The 27,835-nt window shown below is 46.6% G+C and overlaps 1 protein-coding gene across 2 annotated transcripts; it reads right to left on the minus strand.

The window, feature by feature from the left end:
- Nucleotides 1-196: 196 nt before the first annotated feature.
- Nucleotides 197-27,504, minus strand: atosa (atos homolog A). 2 transcript variants are annotated; one of them, XM_030764994.1, is made up of 12 exons: nucleotides 26,511-27,504; nucleotides 9,330-9,514; nucleotides 9,002-9,204; nucleotides 7,701-7,826; nucleotides 6,023-7,610; nucleotides 5,716-5,814; nucleotides 3,947-4,035; nucleotides 3,144-3,243; nucleotides 2,615-2,773; nucleotides 2,439-2,507; nucleotides 1,097-1,296; nucleotides 197-414 (listed from the first exon to the last, which is right to left on the minus strand). In XM_030764994.1, exons 1-12 carry the CDS (start codon nucleotides 26,602-26,604, stop codon nucleotides 261-263), a joined length of 3,066 nt encoding a protein of 1,021 aa, XP_030620854.1. In that variant the 5' UTR covers nucleotides 26,605-27,504; the 3' UTR covers nucleotides 197-260. The 2 variants fall into 2 exon arrangements, with proteins under 2 accessions (XP_030620854.1, XP_030620853.1); XM_030764993.1 differs by having other exon boundaries at nucleotides 5,716-5,841; nucleotides 5,999-7,610.
- Nucleotides 27,505-27,835: the final 331 nt, after the last annotated feature.

The raw sequence follows: 27,835 nt of genomic DNA on the forward strand, positions 1-27,835 counted from the left end.
TACTTCTGGATCACTGTTGTACAAACATCATCAAAGACTTGAAAGGGACATGGATTGAAACTAAATCAAAACTCTTGGCTTGGTTCAAAACGAGGGGGATTGAAGCACTGCACGTGGGTTCGTGAATTTGCGTTCCGGGACAATCGAGATTCCGACCGTGAGCTTTCCTTTGCTTTAACCGCCCCCTCGTCCCCCCCCCAACTCCAAACAGACGAGAAGTTTTGATTTAGGGAAGGCCTCTTCCGCTGGATCCCACAAGACTAGCATCTGGGAGAGAAGGGAGGGTCTGCAGGCGACTCTGTGAAGGATTTGAGCTCGTAGGCAGCACCACTATCCACTTCCATGGATTTGCGAGAAAACAGGAGCCGGATGTCTCGGTGGAGGTAGATTTTTCCAGATTTGGAGCTCTGGAACCTACACGAATGAGAGCAGGGGCAGTACATGAGCAACCTAGTCATTACGCATGTATAAAAAACGACACACAAGAGAAGGGCCCTAGATCACAAATTTGATTATTTCACTGAGGGAGAGAGAGAGAGGGGGGGTGGGGGCTGACATATCCTGGACAGATGTGGACATTGTAATAGAAATAACTAATAGCCAATAACTCCATTTTAGGACTGAGAGGTAGTCTGCTATAATAGTTTGACTGATCTTAAAATTTCAAGTCTCGCAGGGAGAGAGAGAGTGAGAGAGAGAGAGAGAGAGGAATAGGAGCTGACAGCTAAGCAAGATGGGCATTGTTTTGGCTGTAAGTTAAAACCTTTCATGTAATAAAATACCTGTTACTTAATTACCTTGGCATGATTTGCAATCACTACATCCAAATCTTAAAAAGCGTCTGTACACACAATAAGTAAATTCTTTCTGCTCTCTATGCATTGTCTGCACATTGTTACAATGTAATCAAATGTAAAAACCTATATCTTAAAAAAACAAACAAACAAACAAACAATCTTGCTGCTTTGGCCTGGACACCCTTGTCAAAGAAGTCCGTAAATTTCACTTGGACTTGCTGTCTGTCTTGCTGAGGGTAAAATAAAACGATAATAAAATAGGGTCAGATGCGTAGGCACAGGCACGTGGTGATTCTGACCTCAGATGAACGAGGTAGCGAAGGGTCCGTCCCTGTCCCAGGGGAGGGGACTTCTTATTGACATGGCCGTTGGACTCCCGCTTCACTGGGACAGAGAAGGTCCTCTGGCGGAGGAATGTCTGGTGGTTGGCTGGCATCTCTCTCAGGTCGTACATCACCACAAACATCTTCACCACAGTCTTGTTAGGGTTGAATAAGGTCTGATGGGGATGGAAAGAAAGGGGGGGGGGGGTTAACCCAACCACCAGCATATCCCACACACACACACACATACACACGCACATACACACACACAGAACACACACACAGAGAACACATTCCCACTGGGTAAGTTCAATTCAAACTTCTACTGAAAGTTCAGTACCCCCAGAGAGAACTGGACAGTGATGTATTACACATTTGTCTGCATTGTTAATTAGATCGAGGGTGTAAATTAGGAGCCCGGTGATATAGATTACTCTGTCCGTTGATAAATATATAAATCATATTTTCTGGGCTGGCAAGAGCATTCTGTATTCACAGATTAGAACCCATTTGCATGTCTATGATGCGTTTCATTAATTTCACATTCGTATTCACCGGGAGCTTAGTGCCAGAGGACTTCTGTAGGTCGGCTTGTCTTTTGAAAATCAAAACGGCCAGTTTTTCATGTCTATTTTCATTTTACATACGAGCGATAACTGGTTAAAATAACAAAATGGCAACAAATGCAGCTACACGTGACGTGAAAAAGTATTTCTCAGACAAAAACCGATAGATTTCACTGCTCTTTTCCCCTGGTGGTTTCAGCCTTTTTTTCCCTTTACTGTCTGAGAGGGAACGCTCTCTAATAGCCAGCTGGCAGCACCCGCTTACTGGTAAAGGTGTACAATAACCGTCACTCAATATGTACCTTTTTTATACTGCTGTGTTAAACGTCTTTCTCTCCCAACAAACTCGATGAGGTCTGAGTTGTTTTGTGTTTCTCCTTTAATTACACAATTACTGCCTTGTTACTTTAATGCACGTATTTGTCAAAATTAAAACCAGGATCTGTTCTGTAATTCAACCGTTTCTCCACTAGGGGGCGGTTGTCATGTCTTCAGAGGGTCGGAGGGCCTGTGGGGAAGCCACCACAGTGCTTTGTTCTCTTTGTTTTCATGCTCGTGTGAATAATTATTATGTAATAACAAGAGGACTTTGTTCAGCTGTTGTAAAGGCCGGGTACCACGAACCCATGTTCATCCATAGCCCTACACTATTATATTACACACACACACACACACACACGTACAGTTACACATCACATACACATGCACAGTATCTTTACATAAAATGTTCATTACATCATCAATTCACTCACCACTTGAATGGTTCCAGATGGAGGTACTCGATATCCCCTTTTACCAAGAGATTCCAAGTTTATAACCCCCTAACAAAACATGGAAAGTCAGCCATTTGTCAAAAAATCTCCTCTTTTTTTTACTTTAAAGAAACACTTATTTACAAAAAAAAAGGGGAAAAAAATGGACATCATACCATATAAGGAGAAGGTGCATTATCATCTGAGACACTGTAGAAGGACACGTCCACTGGCAAGGTCATGTGACTGGGGCAGAATGTTCCACTGGCACCCACCTCTGCAGTAAAGCCCTCCACGTTCCCCAGTGGCTCCAAGCGATAGTTCAACACGCATTCCTTTGCATGAGAAAATAAATAAATGAAATTAATTAAATAAACACAATTAGCATTGGCGCTCACTGAAACGTAAGCGCCGTGTACTTCTGAATTCTTTCTGAAATGTTATATTCTCCACAGAGATAAACATGTGATGATGTGACCATGTAAGTCTCCGTGCTGTGTTTGTACTCATTTCAGATTAAGGGCAGATTCCCAGTTTCCTCAAATGGAAGTGGGGAAATAGCAGCACTTCATATGCAAAACATTCTTTTCGACAAAGCAAAGGGTTTAGTTAAAGGTGTCAGGTGTAAACAGGACATGAGGTGTGGGCTGTGTGTGCGAGTGTGTGAATTCTGCGTTCGTTTGTGTGAGGTTTTTCCCAGCGTACCTCAAAGTTTCCTAAGAGGCTGAGGCTGGCGGGAGGAGCACTGGCACTCAGCAGCTGCTGCTGGGGTTCATCCCTGTCAGCCTCTCTCTTCAAGCAGACCCTGAATAAAGACAATACAACACACACACACACACACACACACACAGACAGACACACACACACAAACACACACAGACACAGACACACACATATATACACACACACACACACACACACGCACACACACACATATATACACGCACACACATACACACACACGCACACACGCACACACGCACACACACACACACACACACACACAGACAGACACAGACACACACACAGACACACACACAGACACACACACGTATATACACGCACACACATACACACACACACACACACACACATAGACACACACACAGACACACACACAGACACACACACAGACACACAGAGTAAGTCAGTCTCAAGTGAGTTTCCCACAGGTTTTTACTATTTGATCTTTTCTCCGCCCTCACACCCCATGACCCCGGTTGTTATGGTAACAAACAGGTACAGGTTCAAAACGACGGATATGAACTTTTGGACGGTAAAGCGGAATTTAAATCTGGCCCGAGCGGCGTAGCCGACCGCTGATTCCAACTGAAAGTCCAAACAAAAAGAGCCAAGTCAGCCATTTTGAGAGCTCAGTTAGGACGGATCGTTCGGATACATCCGCACATACAGCAGATGGCAGTGTGCAGAGGACAACTCGGAACGAACGGAAAAGCGCCTGGCAGAGTGATGACACCAGACACAATACGGATTACTCTTCCTCTTACCTTTTACTGGACGCCCAGGGGAGGCCTTTGCAACCAATCAGAGAGGCGTCTAAATCAAAATAACCCGTCTGGCTTTTCCTTTGAGGAACCTGCGGACAGGAGGCGATAAAACGTTATTGAGCAGTTTGGTGCAAAACATTTTGTCTGGTCAACAACATCAAATATTTATGGAATATTTTACAGACAACATAACCACCCCGAGCTGAAACCATGAACTGAAATGAAGATGTCAGCAATTAAAGACCTCCCAAGAATAACTGACCTCATTCGTTAAAATGTCGGCTTAGACCAGCGTTTGTCCAGCTGGAAAAGACATACTTCTACTCATTTAACTATTTCAGGCCACGCTGACTGGCAGACGGGACGCGTCAGGTGCGTCAGGGACAAATCAGGACACAGAATTCCCGTCCGGCTGATCCCCAGGTAGGATATTCCATATTGTAAAGACTTCTCAGGTCGCTAGGACACTGAGGTCAAAGGTAACAAAAACCGTCCAATAGGATTGCTTTTTTTAGCCGCTCTCCCATTGGACGGTTCAGACTTTTGGTGTGTGGGTTTTCCGGCTGTGGAGTACGCCTTGGGGTAGGATTTGTAAAAACACCGGTGTCCCGTGTCAGTGAGGCAGAGACTGCGACGCCTCGTTAGAACGTTTCAAAAGCGGTTTTAATGACTCGATGATTAGACGAAATCAGCTGTGTATGTGCCCAACAAACGAGGCCACGATTAGTAAAACCAGGAGTGAGAATGAATGCTTCCCCCTTTTGGGCAATTCCAGTGGTTGTTAACTGTCTTTGTCGGCCAAATTATAGCAATATTTGTATATCACATCCCTTTAACCCCATATATTAATTCATAAGGACATGTATGTAGGTTATGTGACACTGTAAGGAAGAAACAGGGGAGGTGTAGGAAAACCAGCGAAGCGTTAACCAGGCAGAGAACGATCCCTTTCAATATGAAGTTAGGAAGGAAAACAGTCACATGGTAATGATTAAAAATCGATCTGCTATCTGAGAAACGCGGCCCGAAAGCCGAGACGAGAGTCTTTTAAAACGCAAGCTTGGGTTGAGGACGTATAAGAAGAGCTAACTGTAGCTCGCAGGCACTGAACTGCAATCCAAAACATCCATCAGCGTGTTCGTGTGCCAACACAGATCCTGTGGCTCCAGCCCACAACAAAAGGCAGGAAATTGAACTTTTCAGGGCCCCTCCCATTGAAACCCCTCGTCCTTGGATGTGACCAGACTCAGAGAGGAAGTTAGTCAGGGCCTTGGCACCGATGAGTCACATGTCTGACTCCAGCAATAACATATAAACCCGACACATCACATTCCCCTTCTGATTAAGACTGACATCAACAAACCGTTACAGGAGAACACCACAAAAACTCCGGAGAGAGAGAGAGAGAGAGAGAGAGAGAGAGAGAGAGAAAGAGAGAGAGAGAGAGAGAGAACTGAAAAGCTACAGTGGACCAAACCATACAGAAGACAACCAACAGACACCCACAACAGGTGATGACGTCATTCTGATGACACAGTAAGAGAAATATGGCATCATGTGTAATTACTCATTTTCACCAGTTTTACAGCTTTGGGCATGTGTATATAAGGAAAGAGAGAGAGAGAGAGAGAGAGAGAGAGAGAGAGAGAGAGAGAGAGAGAGAGAGAGAGAGATGATCTTGTATGTTCTATAGTAGAGTTTCCCTCTGAACAGTTAAGGAAACATACAGGGGAACCATGTCCAGGAAAGGGGCAAATCTTTACGCTCACCGGGCTGGAGAGCAGAGGCAGGCCGGTGCAAGGGTGGAAGGCTTTCGTCGCTGTACCGTCAATGGAGTGGCGATTCTGCTTTTTCCAGTTATTGCATGGCTTCAGAGGAGAGGGAGGACTGGTTCTCTGCACAGAGAAGGAAAAGAAATGGCTTTACTACACACACACACACACACACACACACACACAGGAGTGACGTATAAATGACGTATACATTTGACGGACAGAATACGCCTGCCACTGGTTCATGTTTTCTCCACAGAAGACTCAGAGAGACACTCACCAGGACACTGTGGCCGTTGAACGCGGTCTCAGGCCTGGGACTGGACTCGGGGCTCGGGGGTGAGTGGGTAAGGCTGGTGGTTGGAGCTGAGGGGTCTCGGTTCTCGTCTCGTTTGGGGCCGGACTGGACTGTCGTCGCCTGCTCAAAGCCTCTGGCCCGCACGGCCTCGCCGGCGGGGAGGCGTTCTCTCCTCGACGGGCCGTTCTCTCTGGGAGAGTTTTCGGGGCTCCTGCCGCTCTCTTTGTTTTTCACGACGGAGTTCCAGGAGGAGTCGTTTTTGGCATTCTGTAAACGTTCTGTAAAAGTTTTTAACTCGGGCTTGACCCTTGCGTCTTCAAGTTTTAAACAGGCCACATTCTGGGGTCTGTGGGAACAGTCTTGCTGGATACTGTTGGCGTCTTTGAGTCTGGTACCACTCAGGTCTGTGCAAATGTGAGGCTTGGCGATATTGCCGATATTGGGGGAGTCGGCGGAGGTACGATGGCTTGGGGGGCGGCTGTCGCACTGGTTTCCCTGGCTACAGTCCGGTCTGTCGGGGGGAGGCTTGAGCAGCGAGCCTTCCTTGCAGAGCTTGTACGTGCAGTTCAGGAGGCTCTGCGAGTTCTGGAGTCTGTCCTGGATGAGACGCGAGATGTCTTGCATCGCCTCCGATATGAGCGAGTTCTCGGTCGAGTCGCCCAACAGCAGCTTCCTGCAGATGGCTGGTCTGGGCGAGAGCCGAGGCTCGTTGTCCAGTCTAGCTTTGCTCTGAGCGCTGAGGGGCGTGTCGAAGAGAGAGGGCCGGCTCCTTTCGGGGCCGGCCCTCTCCGGAAAGCCTCTGTCGTGCGCAAAGGCAGGCGGGGTGGGGAAACTGGGCTCTTTGGTTTTCTTGAACGGGCCCTCATCCTGATGAGAGCCCCACAGGGTCTTGGGGGCCTGGGTCTCCCCTGTCCCCCTGGGACTGGGGAACAGGGCGTCGGGGATGTGGGGGGCGGTGGGGTCGCAGAAATTGAGACGTTGGGCGATGCGGGCGATGACTTCTTGTCTCTCCTGGAGCAGCGAACCGATCAGGGGATTCGTTTCGCCAGAGAGGGGCCGGGGACTCGGGCTAGGCGTCGCTGGGGGGTCAGTCAGGGACAGGGACTTGAATATGTGGATGGGCGACTCCGTACCCGGGGCCTTCAAGCTTTCCGCGCCGTTAGCGTACGATCCTCGGACTTCCGCGGGCGGGATGTCGGGACCGCTGTTCAACTTGGAGTAGAACCACTTGGCGGCTTTGCCGGGGGGCAAGGCCTCGGGGGGCTGGTATTTGCGTGCGTTGAGGGGGCTTTGGGGGAGAGGGGAACGCAGGGGACGGGAGAGGAGCGGCGAGCCTTGCAGGCGGAAGCCACCGTGACTCTCGCCCAGTTCGCCCGCACGCAACGGACCCTCTCCCGGCTCCAGGCTCCTCTTGCCCAGAAAAGAGAGGCCAGAGTGGATGCTGCATTTGAGGACAGGGTAGTTGGGCTGGCGTGGCAGCGACTGGACGCTCACCTTGAGGGCGACGCTGTGCGACACGTTGGGAACGGGGAAAGCGTGTTCCGACGGAGTCTGCGAGAAGTTCCACACGAGCTCCTCGTCGGCGGCGCTTATCCTGCGGGACGAAACGTCGGACCGACCGGGTTACTTTTCCTGACACACACAGACACACACACACACACACACAGATAGAAGTGCTCCTCACCTGTAGAGGATGTTTCTGGGGACGATTCCGTGGGAAGCACTGAGCCAAGCGCTGAGCTGGGAGAAGAAGACATAGGAGCGCACAGCCAACAGCAGAGTCTTCTCCTCGATGAAACGGTCTCCGCTCCTGCGTGACAACACGTCCAAACACACTGTCACACATCTCCAAAGAACACGACCACGCGACTGGACCACAACACGTCCAAACACACTGTCACACATCTCCAAAGAACACGACCACGCGACTGGACCACAACACGTCCAAACACACTGTCACACATCTCCAAAGAACACGACCACGCGACTGGACCACAACACGTCCAAACACACTGTCACACATCTCCAAAGAACACGACCACGCGACTGGACCACAACACGTCCAAACACACTGTCACACATCTCCAAAGAACACGACCATGCGACTGGACCCCACATTCCACTGATCAACACAGAAGAAGAAGGGATGAACGCCTATCGTCTGTCTAAAAGATACATTTGGGGAATGAGTCAGAGAGAGTTAGAGATGGTTATAAAACACGCTGCTACCGTCCTGAAATCTGATTGGCTGAAACACCTTCATGGTCTTTCTCTATTCCCAAATGTATTCACAACTATAATGTAGTCTAGCTATCTGCAGTCACTGATTCCAAAGTTAGCAAAACTACTGTGATGTAAAGGGTTGACAGTTAGACTTTCTGTAGCCAAGCAACAGTGTTGTGTGTACTGTTTGTTTTTTTTGTTTTTTGTATGACTTAAAAATAATTCAATCAGTAATCACTTTTAATGTACATTTGCTGTTCCTACCATCTAAAATATGTTGTAGCGTTTTATAAAAACCAGTAAAGCTCTAAACGTCTATACTGAGAATTTAAAAAAAGAAAAAATAATTATATACATGATTAAACACTAACTATGCTTTTACACTGACACTATGTGCACCCTCAAGTAAAACATCTACTGAAATTTATTGCATTGTTATTGAAATTGACTTGTTATGAGTTCTCTCTTTGCCCTGCGCAGTGGGAATGTAGTGAGAGTTCGGAATGTGTTGGTGTTCTATAATAGAATTTTCCTGCTTCTAGAGAAGTTCCACTCCTGGAGGTCAACAGCCCCTGCCTGTCTAATTGTCTTCCTGCTTCTTCTGACATGCCTGGTTCAACACATCAGGCTGTGATCAAACACATCAGGCTCTTGATTGGTCAAATCAGGTGTGTTAGAATCAGGGAGGGACCCAAAAAAAAAAAACATACGTTGACCTCACAGGGCCTCCAGGAGCAAGACATCATTCCATGGGATACTCACTGTCTGGGAACTTGCTGCAGGGTCCACCTCTCCAGAAGCAGTGCATCCTGCTTGATGGCAGGGTCGTTGATGTCTGTGCCATCTGTCGTCAGGCCCTCGTCGCTATAGCAGCAGTCGGGGAGCAGCATGACCTCAATCATAATAGGGATGTTGTTCCTCCACAACAACATGACCTCTGACCTTGTCCTCCTCGCTTGACGGCACTGTTCGAGAAGATCAGAACAGGGGGTTGTGTCACGTCACATCACAGAACCAAAGAGCCCAAAGGACCGGTTAAAAGAGTTGGAGAGTAAGGTGTCCGGTCCGCTCCGACCCGATCCACACTCACCTGTGGCAGTTTGTCACTACACTCGTGTTTTGTCAGGACGGGCATTGCTGACTGCGCAGGGGGACAGTGGAGCCCCTCCGTGCGACCCTTCACGGAACATTCCGGAGTACGCCCCTCTGTGATGAGTAGGGTCAGGAAAATCAGGAACTCTTCGGCGTCATACTCGAAGAACTCCTCGGCAGTGTCTGTCGAACCCAAAAATGCACATGAAAAACTGATTTCAGCTCATACAGAAAACCACACACCCACGTGTCGGGGCCTGAAGTTAGCTGAAAACCGTGTGACCTTTGAATGGTTGGGGGGGGGGGGGGGGAGAGAAAAGAAAAGAAAAGAGAACCCTGTGTCCTACACATTCCAGTTGAGATCCTCACACTGTTAAGGCTGAATTATTGCAGTGTGCAATACCGCGGATGACCCTTCACAAACACAATCAAATCGACCTGAAGCAAGATCTCGTCAAGCAAACATGGTACCAATCAGGTTGTCTGAATTGGTTGCCAGTGGAAGACAAAGGTTTGCCGTGTGGCACACACCACAACCTTAAAGACTCTGTCGACGGTCCTTGTTAGAGTCCTAATTCTGTAAGGCTAATTACGGAATGTGTTGGTATTCTATAATAGAATGTTCCTGCTTCTAGAGTAGCTCCACTCCTATAGGTCAACAGCCCCTGCCTGTTTAGGTGTCTTCCTGCCTTCCTGTGATCAAAGCTCTTGATTGGTCAAATCAGGCATGTTAGAATAAAAAAAAACCCCATACATTGGTCTATCTTCCCTGGTAGTTAGGGCAGTCTTGTGGTGTTTTAAAAGCCTGGCTACGGCTTCATTGTTTTCATAACACCAACAAAACAGAACACCGTTCTGTCTGGCAGCCAGCTTCTTGGCTCTAGTGCCAGGGAAGAGATGTGAGCAAGAAACAGAAAAAGAAAAAAAAAAAACCCAAACAAACAAAAAAAGTAACTATTTCAGGCCATTTTACTATACTCAGATTACTCAGACAAAACAAACACTCACTCATATGTGAGTGGACACGGATAGCTGATACACAGGTGTAGAATTGTAATGAATTCATTTACGCTGCTGAGGTCATGGAAAGCCTGCGACACCTGAAACATCAAGGCAGTCTCATTTCTTCTCGTCAGGACGGTTAGAAAATCCCCAAACACTGGGGGGGGGGGGGGGTTACGTCATGCCATACGATAGGAGGATAACGTCGAGGACGCCAACGTAACAGAGCCAGTCATGAGGTGGTACAGCCTCACAGCAGATCCTTTGTCTGGATCACAATTCAAGGTTCGCTCAAAGCCCTCAAAAGAACTGAAATTCAGCAGAGCTTAGTGAATCTAGCTACAGCTGTGTGTGTGTGTGTGTGTGTTAAACAAAAGACTTCAACTGCACCGCGCCCAGAAACTAGCAATGTTCTCATTGTTCAGGTGGATTCACTGTCTGATACAACAGGATCTGAATGCCATGACATCAAGGATACTGCTGCACACTCATCGACACTTAAAAGACAAACATCTACTGACAAAGCCACAAAAAAAACATTCTCCTTATAATGTGAGCCAACAGGTTATTAACCCTCCTGTAGAGGGCTGAAGAGGCTGCCTACACACTCACAGCTGATAGTATGACAGACAGCTCCAGACTACACTTTTTTTTTTTTTTTTTTATAGAATGTACGTTGCTTTTCTGACTAAACATGACTCAGTGGCTGGGAGTTTTTCACTCATTCAGTCAAGTGGCGACGCTCTTCCTCTTCAATCACACAGTCACCATAACCTGGTCTTAATTCAAATGCGAAAATGAATCATCAAGGTCCTGTTTTTTCAGATTGAGGATCCAACATGAAATGAAACAGAGACATACTGACCACTTTCCTGATCTGTTCAGGATCTATGGGAATATCAAGTAAACATTTCACTGTGCTTACATTAGAGACACGACACACGCCAGTTAAGAATATTTTTAGAAAAATTGCTATTATCATTATTATTATTATTATTTTAAAAAAAAAACTTCACTCATTACACGGCAAGAAGAACAGAGTAAAAATCAGTTTACAATGCTCTCATTCTGTGGCAGGACAAAACGCGTGAATGACTCCACTTTTCCAGTTCAATCTTTCTGGTGATAATTTTAGCCCTTCCACGTCAGCCAGGGTTAAGCTTCGTCTGATTGGTCGACTGCACGCTATGCCGAACTGAAACAACAGGCTGGCTCTATACTATACCAGCTCCAATGGGAAGTGACTTTGGGTGGAGACAAATAACACCCCCCCCCCTCCCAGTGGGCTCAGTGTGTTACTGAAACTGTAATAAAAACAAGAGATGAGCAATCCAGGACTTCAGGTTGATGAGTCAGATGTTTGGAAGACAAAAAGGCATGATGAAGTTTGTGAGGAGAACACATGGCTTTGATACTCTGCTCTCCCACTATAAACAAACTCAGCAAAGCCGCACTGGTTTGAACAAGTGGTCGAAAGTAGCATCCAACCGAGCACATCTAACGATAACTAAGAATAGAGAAACTGTCCTCTTTTCTAAGCTCCCAAAGAGATCAGAGCCAGGATCTCGTGGGTAACGTTTCAGAATGTTCCTTGATAAGGAACGTTCCTTTTGAAGAGGGAAGCGTTTAGAAAGAGGCAGAGTGTGTCATTCTAACGGGACTATTGAGTGTACAATCTGTTTAAAGTGTGGGTAATGTGGTCCGCAGCAGTTTCTGCTCTGACTCAAAGCAGATCTTTACGGGTCTTTTTTTTTTTTTTTTTTTCTGTGAAAGAGCGAGCCCAGCGGAGGCCTGGGGGGAGCGCGGCCTGTCGGTCCGCTGACAGGGAGAGTCACAAGGCTCCAGTTGCCACTGGTTTCTGGGTGTGAACAGTGGGGGATTTGTTTTCCAGGCACAGGGGGAGTGTTCTCTGCCAGACAGACAGACTGACAGACAGACAGACGGAGAGACAAAGCGCACACCTGGTGGTTTCCATCTCTACTGTGATGCTGCAAATGGCAGGGTGACTCTCGACCGCTGCCGATCTTTTCTCTCGGGGCCGAGCTGTGAGGTCAGCGTGACACCGCAGGGTCGAAACCAACTTAGGACTTAGCCAAGACCTCCTAAAAAAAGCTGCCCACGGCCTGGTCAGAAGAGGAGAGAGTGTTAAGCACTGGCCAGCTAAGCATGGGTCACGCCTCACTGTCCACTGACAGACCAGCACAAGGCTACCCTCAATCCTATGACCCCCAGGCCACGATTCAGCCAGGCTGCAGACCCAAGTCCAGAGCGTCTTTCATGGACTGGTCAGTGGGTGAATAATCTACACTGAAATCTGCTTGACAGAGAGTTAACTCTGCGTGTACAGGGTCCAGGCTCTGACCAGGCACTGCGTGCAGGGTCCAGGCGTAAACCAGGCACTACGTGCAGAAGAAGCAGATAACAGGACTCTAGTCTTAGTTTTTTTTTTTTTTTTTCTTCCTGCTCTCTCAAACCGTCTTGTGTCTCATATCAGCAAGTATCATAAAACCTCCAGCTGCAAGCACTTAAGGCAGCAACACTGGCTCTTTGGGTCTTCTTATGAAGAGGATGAGAGGGAAGAGGCTGCAGAGAGAGACAGAGAGAGAGAGAGACAGAGAGAGAGAGAGAGACAGAGGGAGAGAGAGACAGAGAGAGAGAGAGACAGAGAGAGAGAGAGACAGAGGGAGACAGAGAGAGAGAGAGAGAGACAGAGGGAGAGAGAGACAGAGAGAGAGAGAGACAGAGGGAGAGAGAGACAGAGGGAGAGAGAGACAGAGGGAGAGAGTGTATATTTTTAGCTGAGCATCTTGAAAAGACTGTCTGTGAGCAGTCTTCCAAAGCTCCTCCCAGCTGAAGCCCAGTAAATCTTGCTATGGAGTCCGCTGATGCAAAGCCATATAAGCAGAGGGCTCCAGCTGACACAGCCTTGGGCTGCTGTCCCCTCCCAACCCCCACTCCCCCCCCTCCCTCGCTCCCTCCCTCCCTCCTTCCCTATATGTGTTTTGGAGGGTGTTTGGTCCGTATGTATGAGAGTCATTGTGTATGTCGGGGAGGGCGCTCTGTCCTTCTCCTCCCCTCACGCACTCATGCATGCTCTTCCTGGGTACTCCTCCCACGTGCTCCGTGCACGTGGAGTCACAGGAGTCAACAGAGAAAGAGAACACTGAGGGGCGGGGGTGGGGTGGGGGGTGGGGGGGGGGGGAGGTGGCAGCCAGCTGTAATCAGGGGGAGGGGCATGTAAGGGAATGAGAGGGGAGAAAGGAAGGGAAAAAAAAAAAAAAAAACAGAGAAAGCACACAGAGCTTCAACAGCAGGCTCACGCAATACTCCTCCAATCCAGATCTGAGCTGGTTGTGACCGTGTACTTTCAGTGAAGTAGGCTAAAGGTAAAGCTTTATAAGGAGGAGAAAAGAAAACTAGAGGTGGGAGAGGGAGAGGAGGAGTGAGGGGGTGAGGGGGGGGGGGTGAGTGAGTGAGTGAAGCTTGCAGGGGGGGGGCGAAGTTATGGCACAAAGGGTAAGTCTATCTGGACGGACTCAAAAGCAGAAGCAGCTCCCTGAATGGGACAGGAAGAAGACAGTGTCTGTGCCATAGCAACATACAGCGAACACACGCACCAACACAGAGACAGGACAAGGGCGAGACACAAACTGTATGAAAGACACAGATCTACAGCTTGTGTACATAAATTCAACCTAAAGCTCTCTCTCTCTCTCTCTGTCTCCCTCTCTTACTCACTGTCCTTCTCTCTGAGTAACGGAAAAGAATATGCCAGTAAAGCCTCCGTTGATGCCTCCTTCCTGGGCTGCTGTTGAAACATAAAACACTTGAAAGGCAAGCCCCCCCCCCCCCTACCCAACCTCTTCCCACATGTGTTTTGACACATCATCAGCACACCCCCCCCCCCCCAACCCCCTTTAAACTGAGTCACATGAAACACCTAAGGAAGGTGTGTAAACACACACTATGTGACATGGCTCTGTACTGCTTTGACAAGCAGGACAAACAGGTCAGGTACTCTTAGGAATCTGAACTGGGGGGGCTTGTTCTGACCCCTCCCCCAATGCAAATCTTATGTAAGCCAAGTCTATTTTGAGGAGCACAGCAACGCAATTATTATTATTAGTCCTTTCCCCAGCGAGACGCTGGATCGGAGCCGGGAGATCAGCTGGTTGGCCTACATGAGCCCGGTATGTCCGTCTGGCCACCGGAACAGAGGAAACAGACACACGGAGAGACAGACACACAAACACACACACACACACACACACACACACACACACACACACACACACAGAAAACGGGACTGTTAAACGTTACAGTTTAATGCTCCTTTAACTGTACGGAAGCCACACACATACACGGTATGTGTGCATCTGTGCTGTGGAGATCTTAGAGAGAGAGAGAGAGAGAGGGTGACTGTGATGGAAGCGGTGGTGAGCCTAGCTGATCATCTTTCATGGTTAATCCACGGAGATGTCGGCCCTGACTCATTTGCATTGGGTAAGCATACACCCCCCCCCCCCCCCCCCAACACAGTGGCAGTCAAACTCAACCATTATACACTGTACGGCTTACACAATACGCCCTCACTCCGCACAGCTGGCTAGTCCCACCGTCCAATGCTGTCATATGTGCTCAGAAAACAGGCCTGCCCCGCCTGTTCCCCCTCTCTTTCTCTCTCTCTCTCTCTTTCTCTCTTGTTTAGGTACAGTAGAAAGAAAAGATAAAACTGGCCATGTTCAGGGGGGAAACAGGGTCCATAAAATAATCTCACTGAGCAATCTGTCCGTGCCGTCGACACAATCAAACCCTATTACGGAGTTTCTTTCAACACTAAATCCATAGATTTTTGCATAGAAATCCATGGAGAAGAGATCTAAGCTTAGCTTATGTAACAGACGCCTCCGGAGGGAGGAAGACTGTGCAGCTTTTCATTCAAGTCAACTTTGGTAGACGCAGTGTCGCAAAGCGGAGACTTGTGAATTATCTTCGATTATTAATATACCACAACTTTGGCTAATATGTACTGACACAAATTAACTGAGGAAAAGCAAAGAGGGGCCAATGTCTGTTAATGCAGGGTTTTAGTCCCCCCCCCCCCCATCAAATGCACGGAAGAGACCATTATTATTATTATTATTATTACTGCCTTATTACATTCCTCCTCTTTATGTAGGACGAGCTCAGCTTTCAATCAGGGAAATAGAAATGTCACTAGAGTCAAAAAACATCCTGCACACACACGTCAGCAAAGGACCTGCTTCAGTTCTCTCTCCCAATTCGGTTAGTTGGGATCATCTATTGTCTCTGCAAAAAACAAAAAAAAAACAAAAAACAAAGCCAGCTGTCGTCAAGGAAACAACCTTTACCCCCTTCTTCTGTGCTACCCAGGGGACAGGCAGACCAAGAACTTTATTCACGGTCTCCAAGACAAACAAACGCCGATCTAACTCACAGTCGCGGGGTAAACACTGCCGTCCCTTCGTGTGCCTGCGTTCAGAGGACATCGAGGGGGAGAGAAACGCTCGTGCCTCCGACGTCGCGAGGGCGAAACCCGATCGGCCGGATTACATAACGGCGTGAGACCCCTGAAATACAGAATCTGGCTGCTCCCCGATTGAATTACAGGAAAATTCCTGGTGCGGGGCTACCCCTGTTTGGGCCAATCACGTTCCAAAGGCCGTCCGGGTCACATTTTACATACTGAGGTCCTGAGTATTTATTGGCTGGGCTGAGGTGGAACAAAAACAACAGGGACTGCGTGTACCGCGTTGCTTCCCTTTCATGATGTTCATATAAGACACACACGCTCATTTGAAGGAGATTACAGGCAACTCCTACACGGCAAAGCTGCTTACTGCAGGCACTTGAGAGATAAATTTAAACACAAGTATATCAACTCCCCTCAACACACCAGATGCATGGGCATGTGCACACGCACACACACACACACACACACACACACACACTCACACACATAAACACACACCCACCATAAAGCTTATGATACGAGGGTATATGAGATATGGAAACAGCACGTGTAGGGTCTGATTGGGTCCACTTGTGATAAAAAGGTTAACAACTTCACCTGAAGTGCTCAGAGCTGTAAACTGAGGTAACATGTGATTGTTTTTTAAATGCCAAGTTTGAAAAAAACCCAACAAAAAACATAAAACCCACAAAAAAAAAAAAAAAAAAAAAAGGGATAAAGATGATTCCGTAGGCTCCGAGTTTCTACCTCACACAGTCCTGCGTTCCTGTCCTACTGACCTAAAAGCACAGCTCACGTTGCCTTGTTGATATAATTGTCCTTTTATCGGTGTTATCTGTTGTAGATCAAAACCTCAACACTACCTCCCTCCAGGGCTATATCCCTGCCCATAACCGTTCCACTTAGAGCTCCTACAAACCATACTGAATAAAACGAACAAGATTAAAAATGCTCGGGAGAAAAAGAACCAACTGTTAATTAGAGCTAAGACTTCCCCGTGACGATTCAGACTCGGTCGATAAACCCCCAAAACACCGAGCAAACACAGAGAAAGGATAAAGGCTTTAATCTAGCTATTGCCTAACTCATATGACAAACAGCGGTATGAGTTGAGTGTACAGACTGTTTAAGGACACTTGCCAATGCTCTCGGTGAAAGAAAGTAGGTCATTCTAAAAGTAGAGAATCATTCTCATCGCTACTTCTCGTCCAAGACCCAGTGCGCTGGGCCAAGACCTTTGACCAACCCTCTTCTTGGATGGAAAAACATGAGGCCATGTGATTAGTGGGCAAACATATCTGCCCAGGTCGTGGGAGGACAGAATTGGTCTTGGCTAGCGGGGGGGGGGGGGGGGGGGTGGAGCCGGTGACCCAGTCTTAATTTTAACCTGTCTGGAGGAATAGACTCACCTCGCAGCTTTGTGGTAAATATACATTGTGCTTTCAACAAGGGCCTCATAACATGAAAGAGCGCCAGCTCTGCCAAGCTCCGTGACTACAACAACAACAACAACTCTGCTCTATTCCAAAACGGCCTGCTGGGAAAGGAGGGAGGGGAGACGAGGGGAGAGAGAGGAGGAGGAGGCAAAAGAGAAGGAGCATTCAGGAGGTCTTTCCTGCAGCCGACGGGGGCCTTTACTTATTCAGAGCGGGGAGAAACACCTTTAAAAAAGGAGCGGGGAGCCAGGCCCGTGAATGGAGCCCATTGAGGAAGCAGTGCACAGCTATTCCTGGGTCCGCCATAAACCTCCCCTCAATTCATCTTCCTGCTCTTCACCACATTAGCATCAGTCACCAGGCTCTACCCATTTCCCCTGAAACAGCCAGAGTACAGCAAGACTGAGAGACAGATAAAGCACACGAGGAAGAGAGAAGGGGTGAGAGAGAGAGAGAGAGAGAGAGAGAGAGAGGAAGAAATTTAACCCAGCTTGGTAAAAGGAGCCGCTCTGGTGTTACTTAACCCATCCTTTTTAGCTGATCGCTAATGAGCACTGACTGACACATCCTTGTTCGAAACGATGAGCTGTCTGCTTCATAGCCCAAAAACTAAATAATGTCTCCAATTGTTGACATTAGTCCTGCTGTGAAACAAGCAAGAAGAAAAAGTTTCAATAGATTAATATGCAGGGAACTTTTTGAAGCTCTCTGTTACCGACTTCAGACTACAAATGAAAGAGGACTTTGGCCATTACGGATAATATTGTTGGCTGGAAGGCAGAGGATTAATCGTGTCTTCGCTGGCAGACAGAAAGAGAGAGAGAGAGAGAGAGAGAAAGAAAGAAAGAGAGAGAAAGAGAGAGAGAGAGAGGAAGAGAGGAAGAGAGAGAGCGAGAAAGAGAGAGAGAGGGAGAGAGAGAGAGGGCGAGCGGTAAAATGTTTGATGTGACGTGTGATGTAAGCGCTGTCTGAGAGAGAGAGAGAGAGAGAGAGAGAGAGGCAGCCGTGCTCTAGGCTGGAGCAGAGGCAGGCAGGGCTGGTTCTGTTTGGATGCTGCCTGGGCACTGAGGGAGTTTTCTGTCCTCAAATGCAAACCCCCCCCCCCCCCTCCCCCCACCCTCTGTAATAAGGCAATGGGATTACAGTGTACTGCTCTGGCTTGTGGCTCGCCTTTCCTCTGGGCAAACGGGCAACTGCGACCTAGTTAACCTCCAGCGTGACACAAAAGGTCGCGGGCAATCTGTTCGGAAGCGCTTCGCGGCTCTTTTTAACGGACAGAGGGCCGTTACGGCCTCGCCGGACCGAGGTGCCGCCCGGCGCGGATTCCGCTACGCTGCGTATTACTGGGCCCAGTTTCACCATGCACCTCACGCCTCAGCATGCCAGCGAGGACAAAGAGGTGCTGTAACGGCTCGCTCGCTGTCTCTCTCCCTCCCTCCCTCCCTCCCTCTCCCCCCTCCCTCCGTTGTTCTCCCCTGAGTCCCTGTCTCCATCAGAGCCACAAAGCAGACGAGCCCTGTACTAACAGAGGGAGGAGACGAGTCAAAATTGCTCCACTTGAGAGGGAAACACAAATTAACATCCACAAGACAACAGAAGAGCACAAACGCACAACCATAACACACCACTGAAACGTCCCTCTTGCTTTTTTTTTTTTTTATTATTATTATCTCTGAACAACGAAGAGCGTTTTGGGCATCGACTCTTTAGGCCGCTTCATTCTCATACTACAGTGAAAGATGGGCTGACTTCACCGGGTGACCTAAATGCACACCTATAATTAACTTCTCAAAAACAGGCTGTGGACAGAAGCCCGATAAACCACTCAGCAGATCTGCCTCTCTGGAAGGACAAAAGACTTCCTTGGTAGCGTGCAGATAAATGTATACGAGTCTGTTTGTGCGTGCGTGTGCGTGTTTATGACAAACCCTGTGGTGTGGTGGCACTGCCTCTTCCTGCATGAGTTCAGATAAGCAATTTCCTTGTTTGGTTGGAGGGTGTTATTACCCATGTCATTGGCTTCTTGTGCCAGAAACATCCAGAACAGGGACACAGTGAATCTATTAACGACAAAAAAAAAGGCCTGTCTATTCATCACAAATATCCTAATAATAAATAAATAAATGAATGAATAAGTGGTATGACTCATGGACGACAGGGGAGCCCGCGTCTTTCACCGTTCAAGAAAACAGCTGTTTTGAGTAAACTCCCCCAAACTATGTTTTTTGTCAAGAGTTCGGAGCGGAGCGAGAGTTTTGGAGCAGAGACTGAGGTCTGTGCTCCGTGTGTTTGCTTGCACCAGCAGAAACTCAAGTTACCCTAAACTCCGGCTCCTGCACTGTTCTGATATAACTTCCCCCACCCTATACAAAAGAGGCAGACTCAGAACTCACATAGCAACAGGGCCTGCATTCTGATTGGTCAGAGGGCTCTTGGCAAGTCCTGAGTACAGTTTCCTGTCTGTGGGCCAGCACAGGCAATATAATTCCTCCTTCTGCTCTTATGAACTCAATAGCTCTGTACCTCCATTGTGTAGATTAAAAGCTTAATGGTTGTCCAGTGTACTTTAAAAAAAAAAGAAAAAAGAAAAAAAAAGACTTATTAAACAATTGGGACAAAGGAAAAACGGGAGTGTTCTTAAAATAAAAAAACAACCAAAAACATAGTAAAACCAAACAGAATGTAAAAACAAAAACAAACATATGAAATGAATTCATTAATAAGCACAGACAGGAGGCTTAAAATGATCTCCCACACTGTTGAAGTAGCTCAGCTCTGGACTTCTAATCAACCTCAGGAACGCTCATTAAAAGATTTCTTATGTAAGCCTGCTGAACGTTTTTGGGGCCTTCCAAAAACAAGAGGAAAATGTTAAATTTACATAATTTAAACACTGATGTTGATTGTTGAAGTGCTCTTCACAAGAGCCTATTGAGAGTCCAGAAACACCAACGCCGCCGCGCTAAGAGAAAGGAACGAGAGATCAAATGAATCAACGCGCGCAAGCGATCCCCCACACGGAGTCTCCAGTCAGGAGCGATTGGCATTTAAAGAGCGGAGAGGACCCTCTTACATATGACGGGCTCTCTTTAAGGTTAATCGACGATCAGATGTCAGGGGGCTCAAAAGAAAAGAGGAGACTCAAGAGAGGAGGAGGAGGAGGAGAGGTTTCATCTCGGTTTGGGTTTGCGTCAGCGGGTGCAGCGTCGTTTCACGGCGTGGCATTTTGCCATAACAGGATAAGGAGGACGAGGGCCCGACAAAAGAGACGACCCCAAACAAAAGCTCGATTTCAAGCGTGGCTCAAACGCTGCGGTCCCGTCTGTGGGAACGTCGGAGCAGGGGCCAAACTTTGGGGGCCGGGCTTGTCGTGTTCTGTCCGATTTGCCCCCCCCCCCCCCTCAAAGGACTATCCCAAGACTCATCCAAACCTCTCGTGTCACCCTGCCTACACATTCACTTGATCGTCGTACCGGAGAGCATGTGCGTTCTGGTTAAACATTACCCAAGGTCCACTGAATGTTTGATAAACACTAGTGAGATATCCGAACATATGGACATGTCATTTAGGAGTCCTCAGATTATACAGTCCTTACCCATTTATAAAATCGCTCAAGGTCTGAGGAGTAGATTCCACCTCAAGGTGACCTCGTACTCCCGCTCACAAACTCAGTCTCCCATTCTGAAATCCATAAGGAGTGTCATCTGGACGACCCTCTCCCGTATCCTAAAGCTAAAACCTCTCTCTCTCAACACAACTCACCATGTACTGCTCACTCAACCACAGCAGGACTGGGGCAGAGGGCAGAGGAAAGACACCACAGAGTTCATTTACGTTTGCGTTTCAGACTGACCAAACAGGTAAACACTGGTTTGTATTTTCCCTTTAACCCTAAAGATTGGGGTGGGGGGTGGGGATGTGTGTGTAGGGGGGGTGTGTGTTGATAAACCACCTGTTCAAATGTTGCACACTCAGCAGTTTGAACAGCTGGGTTAGACTGGTCTCCGCTGCACCATACAAGCTTCTGCCAAAACTCACGGTGATTCATGAGTTCCCCTCATGACCAGTGTCTTTTTTTAGTACAAAAGGAAATTCAATTTTTTTTTCTCTCCCCCATGCCAAAGCTCACAGGAGCATGTCATATGTCCACAGTGTGCCATAATCTCAAGGTACAAGACCTGCTTACCTTAAACAACAAAACAACTTCATACGAAAAGCACAACCAGCTGATAACCATTTTTTTTTTAAATCACACAACGCTTCTATCACCACTGGTGAAATAGTTAGGGTATATTTCAGCATCACTTCCTTGTCTGACTTCCTCTTCCTGAAAACTAAAGGACCAACAGACAACACCATATCTGTCACACCAGCTGAAAGGTCAGCTGTTACTTAGTCTAAAGGCATGTCAGACCAGGGTCAACTGAAGGTCGTCCGTGTCCTTTGCTCCTTGCCGTGTTCAAGACCATAAGCGTCAAACACAGTTTGCTCATCAGAGTGTGACAAACCTATCTGACACATCTCGAACTTCGATCAGGCTTGCTCTCACCTTTTTCAACCCTTCGTCATCATCATCATCATCATCTGATTAGGGTTAGAATAAGCCATTAATACAGAGCAGGGGGCTAAGGTCACTCACTCTAAGTGATCCTTGTTGACAGCCAAAACAGAAGTCGCCCAGACAATGACCTTTCACACAAGCTCCTGCAAACGGCCTAAAAATAAAGCGTGGAGTGATTTTAATTGGCTGCGCTTAGCTCCTCTGGTGACTCTGGTGTTAGAAGACACGAGCAGCGGAATCGGAGACGTTATAAGGTGTGTTCGGGGGTTCGGGCGTCGGACTGGCGTGACACAACCAATAAGGAAAATATCAGGTGACCAGTAACTGAGACGCTTTTTTTTTTTTTTTCACGTCACCACGGATAACCTTACTCTTATATACTTCTAATTCATCCAAACAGAACAGACCAGTTTGGAATCGATCAACCATTTTCGGATCAGGCCAGGGAACATAAACGACAAAAGGTCGTTGAGACTTCACGAAACAAAGCGTTCACAAACAGGGTGACTTACTCGGCCAAGTCGTACGGGCTAGTGCGAGCAGGTGGATCGTAACTAGCTCTTCCCAAGTGGCTTTGATTGTAACAGCTTGGGACACTGTACCGAGAGGCCTCGCGAGGCACAGCCGACAGAAGTTGGCCTAAGCAGACTTTATTAGTATGCCCGAAGAGTCCCAGCTTCCAGTCCTTCTCATTCATCAACAGGAGTCAGTGTGTCTTAACTGTAATGTCTGTGAAGCCAAGTCCTCCACAAAGAGAAGCAGGCCTTATCTCAAATCAGAGGGGACATAGCATCAGTGTCTGGGGAAGAAGGGGGGGGGGGGGGGGGGGGAGTCCATAATACTTACACCAAAATCAGCACTGAACCTGAGAGAGTCACATGACTCATTTCTCATCGCTTTCAAATAAGACTTCAAGATATTACTTTTTTTTTTTTTGTCTTTTTCCTTTCTTGCCGTCAGGCCTACAAAACAAAAAATGTCTTATATAAAAGTATTTACATAAAGCACTGGCAGATGTAGAGCACTCATTGTGGTTGGCCTAAAGAAAAAGAAAAAGAAAAAGAAAGAAAGAAAAAAAGGGCGAATGGGTGGGAATGTAGAACTGATCTCACATCAAGTCGTTAAATGAAAACAGTCACGCAGGGGCAACCACGAGGGAGAAAAACAAAAACAAAAGCAAAAAAAAAAAAAAAAAAGCCCAGCCCAACATTATTTCCATCTTTAAGCTCTTTGGCTAGAGCCGCTTCCATAAGAGGGTGTGGAACAGTTGGGACTGAGCTCAGTAGTGCCAGAGAGAGAGAGAGAGAAAGAGAGAGAGAGAGAGAGAGAGAGAGGGGCACTACCGGTGCTTCATGTCCGGCAGAAACAGAACCAACAGGTCCAGATGGTTCCTGTTCTCCCTGCAGTGCTGCCTTCACGCTCAGTCACAGGGCCACTGGTCCAGACCACAGGGGCTTTCACTGATAACCACGGTCACAAAGGTAATGATGTCATCGCTCTGTCCCCACAGGCAGATGACGCATCACATGCTGCTGCTACTGCTGCTAACAGCTGAGCTGTGCTGAGCTGTGCTGTGCTGTGCTGTGCTAGTCCAGCATATCTCCAAACGGCGCTGCCACGAGCTTGAAGAGAGGCCCCACTTTATTACGTAACAGAATTACTCTGTGCAGGGGGAGTTAATCTCTGAATGTTTCCTAGGACATCTTGACTGGAGAGAAACGGCGTGTGTCAGAAAGTCACAACCTTGATGTTTAACCACCTTTATAGCTCACTATTTACGGCGTTGGAGACTAGTAAATTTGAAGAGGACAACAGATGTGTGTGTGTGTGTGTTTTCTTAGCGACTTAATACACATTATATAACTTCATGTTAATAACCGACAGCAGTTGAACAGCTGAGGGTAAAAAAAAAGGTGGGGGGGGGGTACTGTTTTGGTTGTCACATGTCTAATCATTCTCTGAACATGAAAATACCCGTTTTCTGGACAGAGATTAACTCCAGGCCCGGGACTAAAGAAGGATTTTCAACAGAGAAAACCCATTACGAGTTAAATGTAGATCCCTTTATCTGTGTCTGAAAAACCCGCCTAGAAGAAAAAAAAAAAAAAAACGTTTCTATCATCTCTTGTATAATCTCTGTCCTCCAGAAAAATGGCTTTTAAATGAAATCTCTGGGCACGTACAGTTGTTGCTGCTGTTTCACTCACAGGAAAAAAAAAAATGACAGGGGTTTTAAACAGTCAGTCGGTGACGGAAAATTTTGAAGGTGACTCTAACATTATCCTTGCTCACAGGTTGAAGTCTCTGAAGGCCACAGAAATCTCAAAGTGGTGCTACTTGCAGGCGGGTAACAAGCTGAGCACTAATCTTCCACAGCAGGGGGGGGGGGGGGGGGGGGTGGTTCCCTCCAGTCACAGGAAATCATCTTAAGGCAAACACCTTTAACAAACCCAGAGGTGACACCTTATTTTGAATCTCACAGCTGACTGCTACTACACGGGCTTCAGTTTCTCTCAGTCTGCCGAGCTCTGACTAAGGATTGCATCATCGCTTTTGAAGGATGGGCTACCTCCTTGCTGTACTTTTCTGTAAACATGTTTCCACATGGTCTGCACAGCTCAGCCCAGATCTTGGCAAAGTGCACTGTTTTTTGCTTAAAAAGAATCATGCATCGAAACTCCTGAGACTGAATGAAATATGGCATTTGTTGACTTTTTATTTTTTTTGCTGTCACTGATCTCAGAAGAGGCCATAGATTACAGCATTTGTTTTTCTGAGATAAAAACTAATCTGGGCAAAATAGAAGCTAGACATTTGACTTCAGTTCTTCATAAGACAGGCTGTTAAATCTTTGATTTCAGGGTAATGAAAAAAAAAACAAAAACAAAAAACCCAAATAAACAAGCGACAAAAAATGGAAAGGAATGTGACTATTGCTAGATAAAACAACACTGATAAAGACACTGTTTACTTTTTCCAAAAGATAGTTGTTGGATACTTTGGACATTTACGGTGCTTATTTGTGTGTGAAAGTTTGCTGAATCGATCGATGAGTCCTGAAACAGATTCCAGAAAAGCCACATGACACTGTTACATGTCATAGTTTGTTGTCAGAACTTTCACAGGTGCCACTGGTAACAGGGTATAAGCCTTGCTGTTCAAACAGGGTAGCAGTCACATGATCAATGGAACTCTCTCTCAGACAGAAACACACTTAAATGGTGTGGAAAGACTTGTTGTGTGGTTATTTTTTTCTGCTCTCTAAGCAGCTAAAACTTCAACAGCTACTATAATTATATGAACTCAGGGAGAAAGAGCTACAGAGAAGCAAAGCCTGGTGCAGCTAAAACAGCCAGCTATTTCCATCAATGGAACAGTATGTTCCAAATAACAATAGCGCGAAGACGCAAGACATATGGGAGCTGCTCCAGAGCAGTTTTCACTGCAATAAGGGCTTATTATTAGAACCATGAAATAGAACCAACTGGATCTAGTTTGATGTGGCAGTGGCAGGGGTATGACTTCGTTTGGCGATAGCCCGAAAGACTCAGAAGCTCACTAGTTAGAGATGGTCGTTTTCTTTCGTTTGCTTTGGACACAGACATCGTTGTTTATGACACTGACGTTTAATTGAGGGACGAATTAACAAAAACAAGAAAACAGTTACACACAGTTTTTATTTTCTGCCATTTATGTGCAAATGCTGAGATAAACAGTTTTAGCGTATAATAACATTGGTGTGTTTTATTTATCCATAAAACACTTAAAAGCATGTGTGACATTTCACACCGAATTTGATGTGCGCCCTAAAAATGTATCCGCATTCTCGCAGATCCCCAGTGTTTTTATGCAAGTGTATACGTCATAGCAAAGTTGACCCTGTTCACACATGCACTCTATCACCTCAATCGTGCAAACAAACAGCAGTCGTTTGTGTTTTCCACTGCACCATTCCAAAACCTGTAACTACGACCTAACATGGGGATTTCATTTCATTGTCTAATTCAAGTGCAAGACCTTTGAAATGTACAACCTACCAAGAACATGACACGAATTTAGCATGTCGCTGTAATAATCGCTTAAATGTGGGTGAATATATGGTACAGACTGCCTTTTGTACCCCGTCAGTTAGACATTTTGTATAGCCGACCTACTTCATCGCATTGCATTACTGAATTTAGCATTTTAAGACAATGAGAGAAGCAGTCTTTGCAAAGTACAGCTGGGAAGCTACACGACACAGAACGCTCTGCATAGGTAATATTGCTCAAGCAAACAAACACTGTTCAGTTGCTCGATGGGGTCGCTGTGTGACAAAAGGAACATCATACAGGACGCTTTGTTCCCATAAACTCGTTTTTTTTACTGAACAAAGATGTATGAAAGCCTATTATGCAATGGACAAAGCAAGACTGTTGAAGTCGTTTCAGCTTTTATTCGCTCATATCAATGGCCCTGTTTCGACAGATCGGACCTCACATAAAAAGAAAATACAGTGAACCCCGTGTTACATCATTTCTCTTCAGGACTGATGGCATTCCGCTAGAGAAACGGTGGTCACAAAGGCACGAATCAACAACAGTAAACAGACTACAACACATGTGATTCTTTGCAACATTTGATGTGATCAATGAGATTAGATTGTTAAGGACTGTTGATAACCTGCAGTAAATTAAATGAATTACCTCGGTCTGGTTTCATGTTTCCCTCTGCCACCTTGATGCCTTCCAGGGTTTTTTCTTTCCGTCTTCCCTCCTCTGATTTTTGTTTAGACTTCATAAATCTTCTCCTACGCTTAGGCTAGCTACCCAAATGGCACATGGCAAAACGAATATGCTGTCCGACTTATTTTGATCCAATCAATCCTGAAAGAACGTCAGTTATTGCCCTTACGGACAGACTACTGTAACGTTATCGCCAACTGCTGCTGACCAACAAACAATTAGTCAAGCGACATGTGTGATTGTTAGACTAATCCATCGGTCTAAGCGAGACCAATTAGCTGGTGAGCTCTCTATCAACACGACAAACACTTGTAGAAATAACAAGTGAGAGACCGCTAGCCAACTAGCATTACTGAATCAAATACCACCTGGACCAAAGCAGCAGTTGTCTCCAGTGCCAGCCGTTTCATTCCGATATCAAACCTACTCAACACACGAAGCAAAATCTTAACTTGGCAAGAGCTTTTGCTGGTGAACAACCTAACTAACTGGCCAAATTACTAGCCAGACACCTGAAAACAACCTCATCAACCATCCCAACCCCCACGTTCAGGTAGAACAAGCAAGCGCCTCTGCTGTTCTGTCTGTCTGTCTCTCTCTCTCTTCAGCTTAAGTCTTCCTCAAGGGCTCATCCTGCCTAAATGAAGAAATGCTATGTGGTTATGGTAAGGCTGATTCCTATTTTGTCGTTTAAAAGAAGCATAGCTGTTAGTCACTCGTTCCTATTCCTTTGTTATACTCTAACTTTGATCGAACTTAGTCTTACTTCCTAACTTCTTATGCATTAACTAACATTAGTAAATGATAGCGGCGTTAGCTAGCTGTGTTGCCTGAGAACAATCAACGAATTCTAGCTGCTAGTCGCCCAGACGTCCTTAATATTTAAAGCTTGACTTGATCTTCCGCGATAACAACTGTTCTCCCTGTGCGTTATGTTCTGGTGAACAACATCACTCTTCAAATACACTCTCCGTCTTCTGCTCGCCTGTTTGTCAAAACATATCAGGACAGCCTCTTGGTCACGTGTCTCAACAACAGCTTGCCTCCATTCGTCACTTCCCTGGTTAAGCCCTCGGGTGAACCTATTACCATGGCAACGGCTAAAGTAAAAGTTTTCATATAGCCTCAACCTCAACATGCTATCAGAATGTACAATTTGTTTTGCAATTCTACAAACAGTAGCTTTTTGAGTAAAACATATTTTTTTGAAAGAGTTTGTCTTGAAATGGAGACGTTGTTTCCTTCAGTGTCCGTATTATTCAGCGAGCGATTTCAACTTTCTCCAA

This window comes from Chanos chanos, chromosome 2 (assembly GCF_902362185.1).
Source record: "Chanos chanos chromosome 2, fChaCha1.1, whole genome shotgun sequence".
NCBI lineage: Eukaryota > Metazoa > Chordata > Actinopteri > Gonorynchiformes > Chanidae > Chanos > Chanos chanos.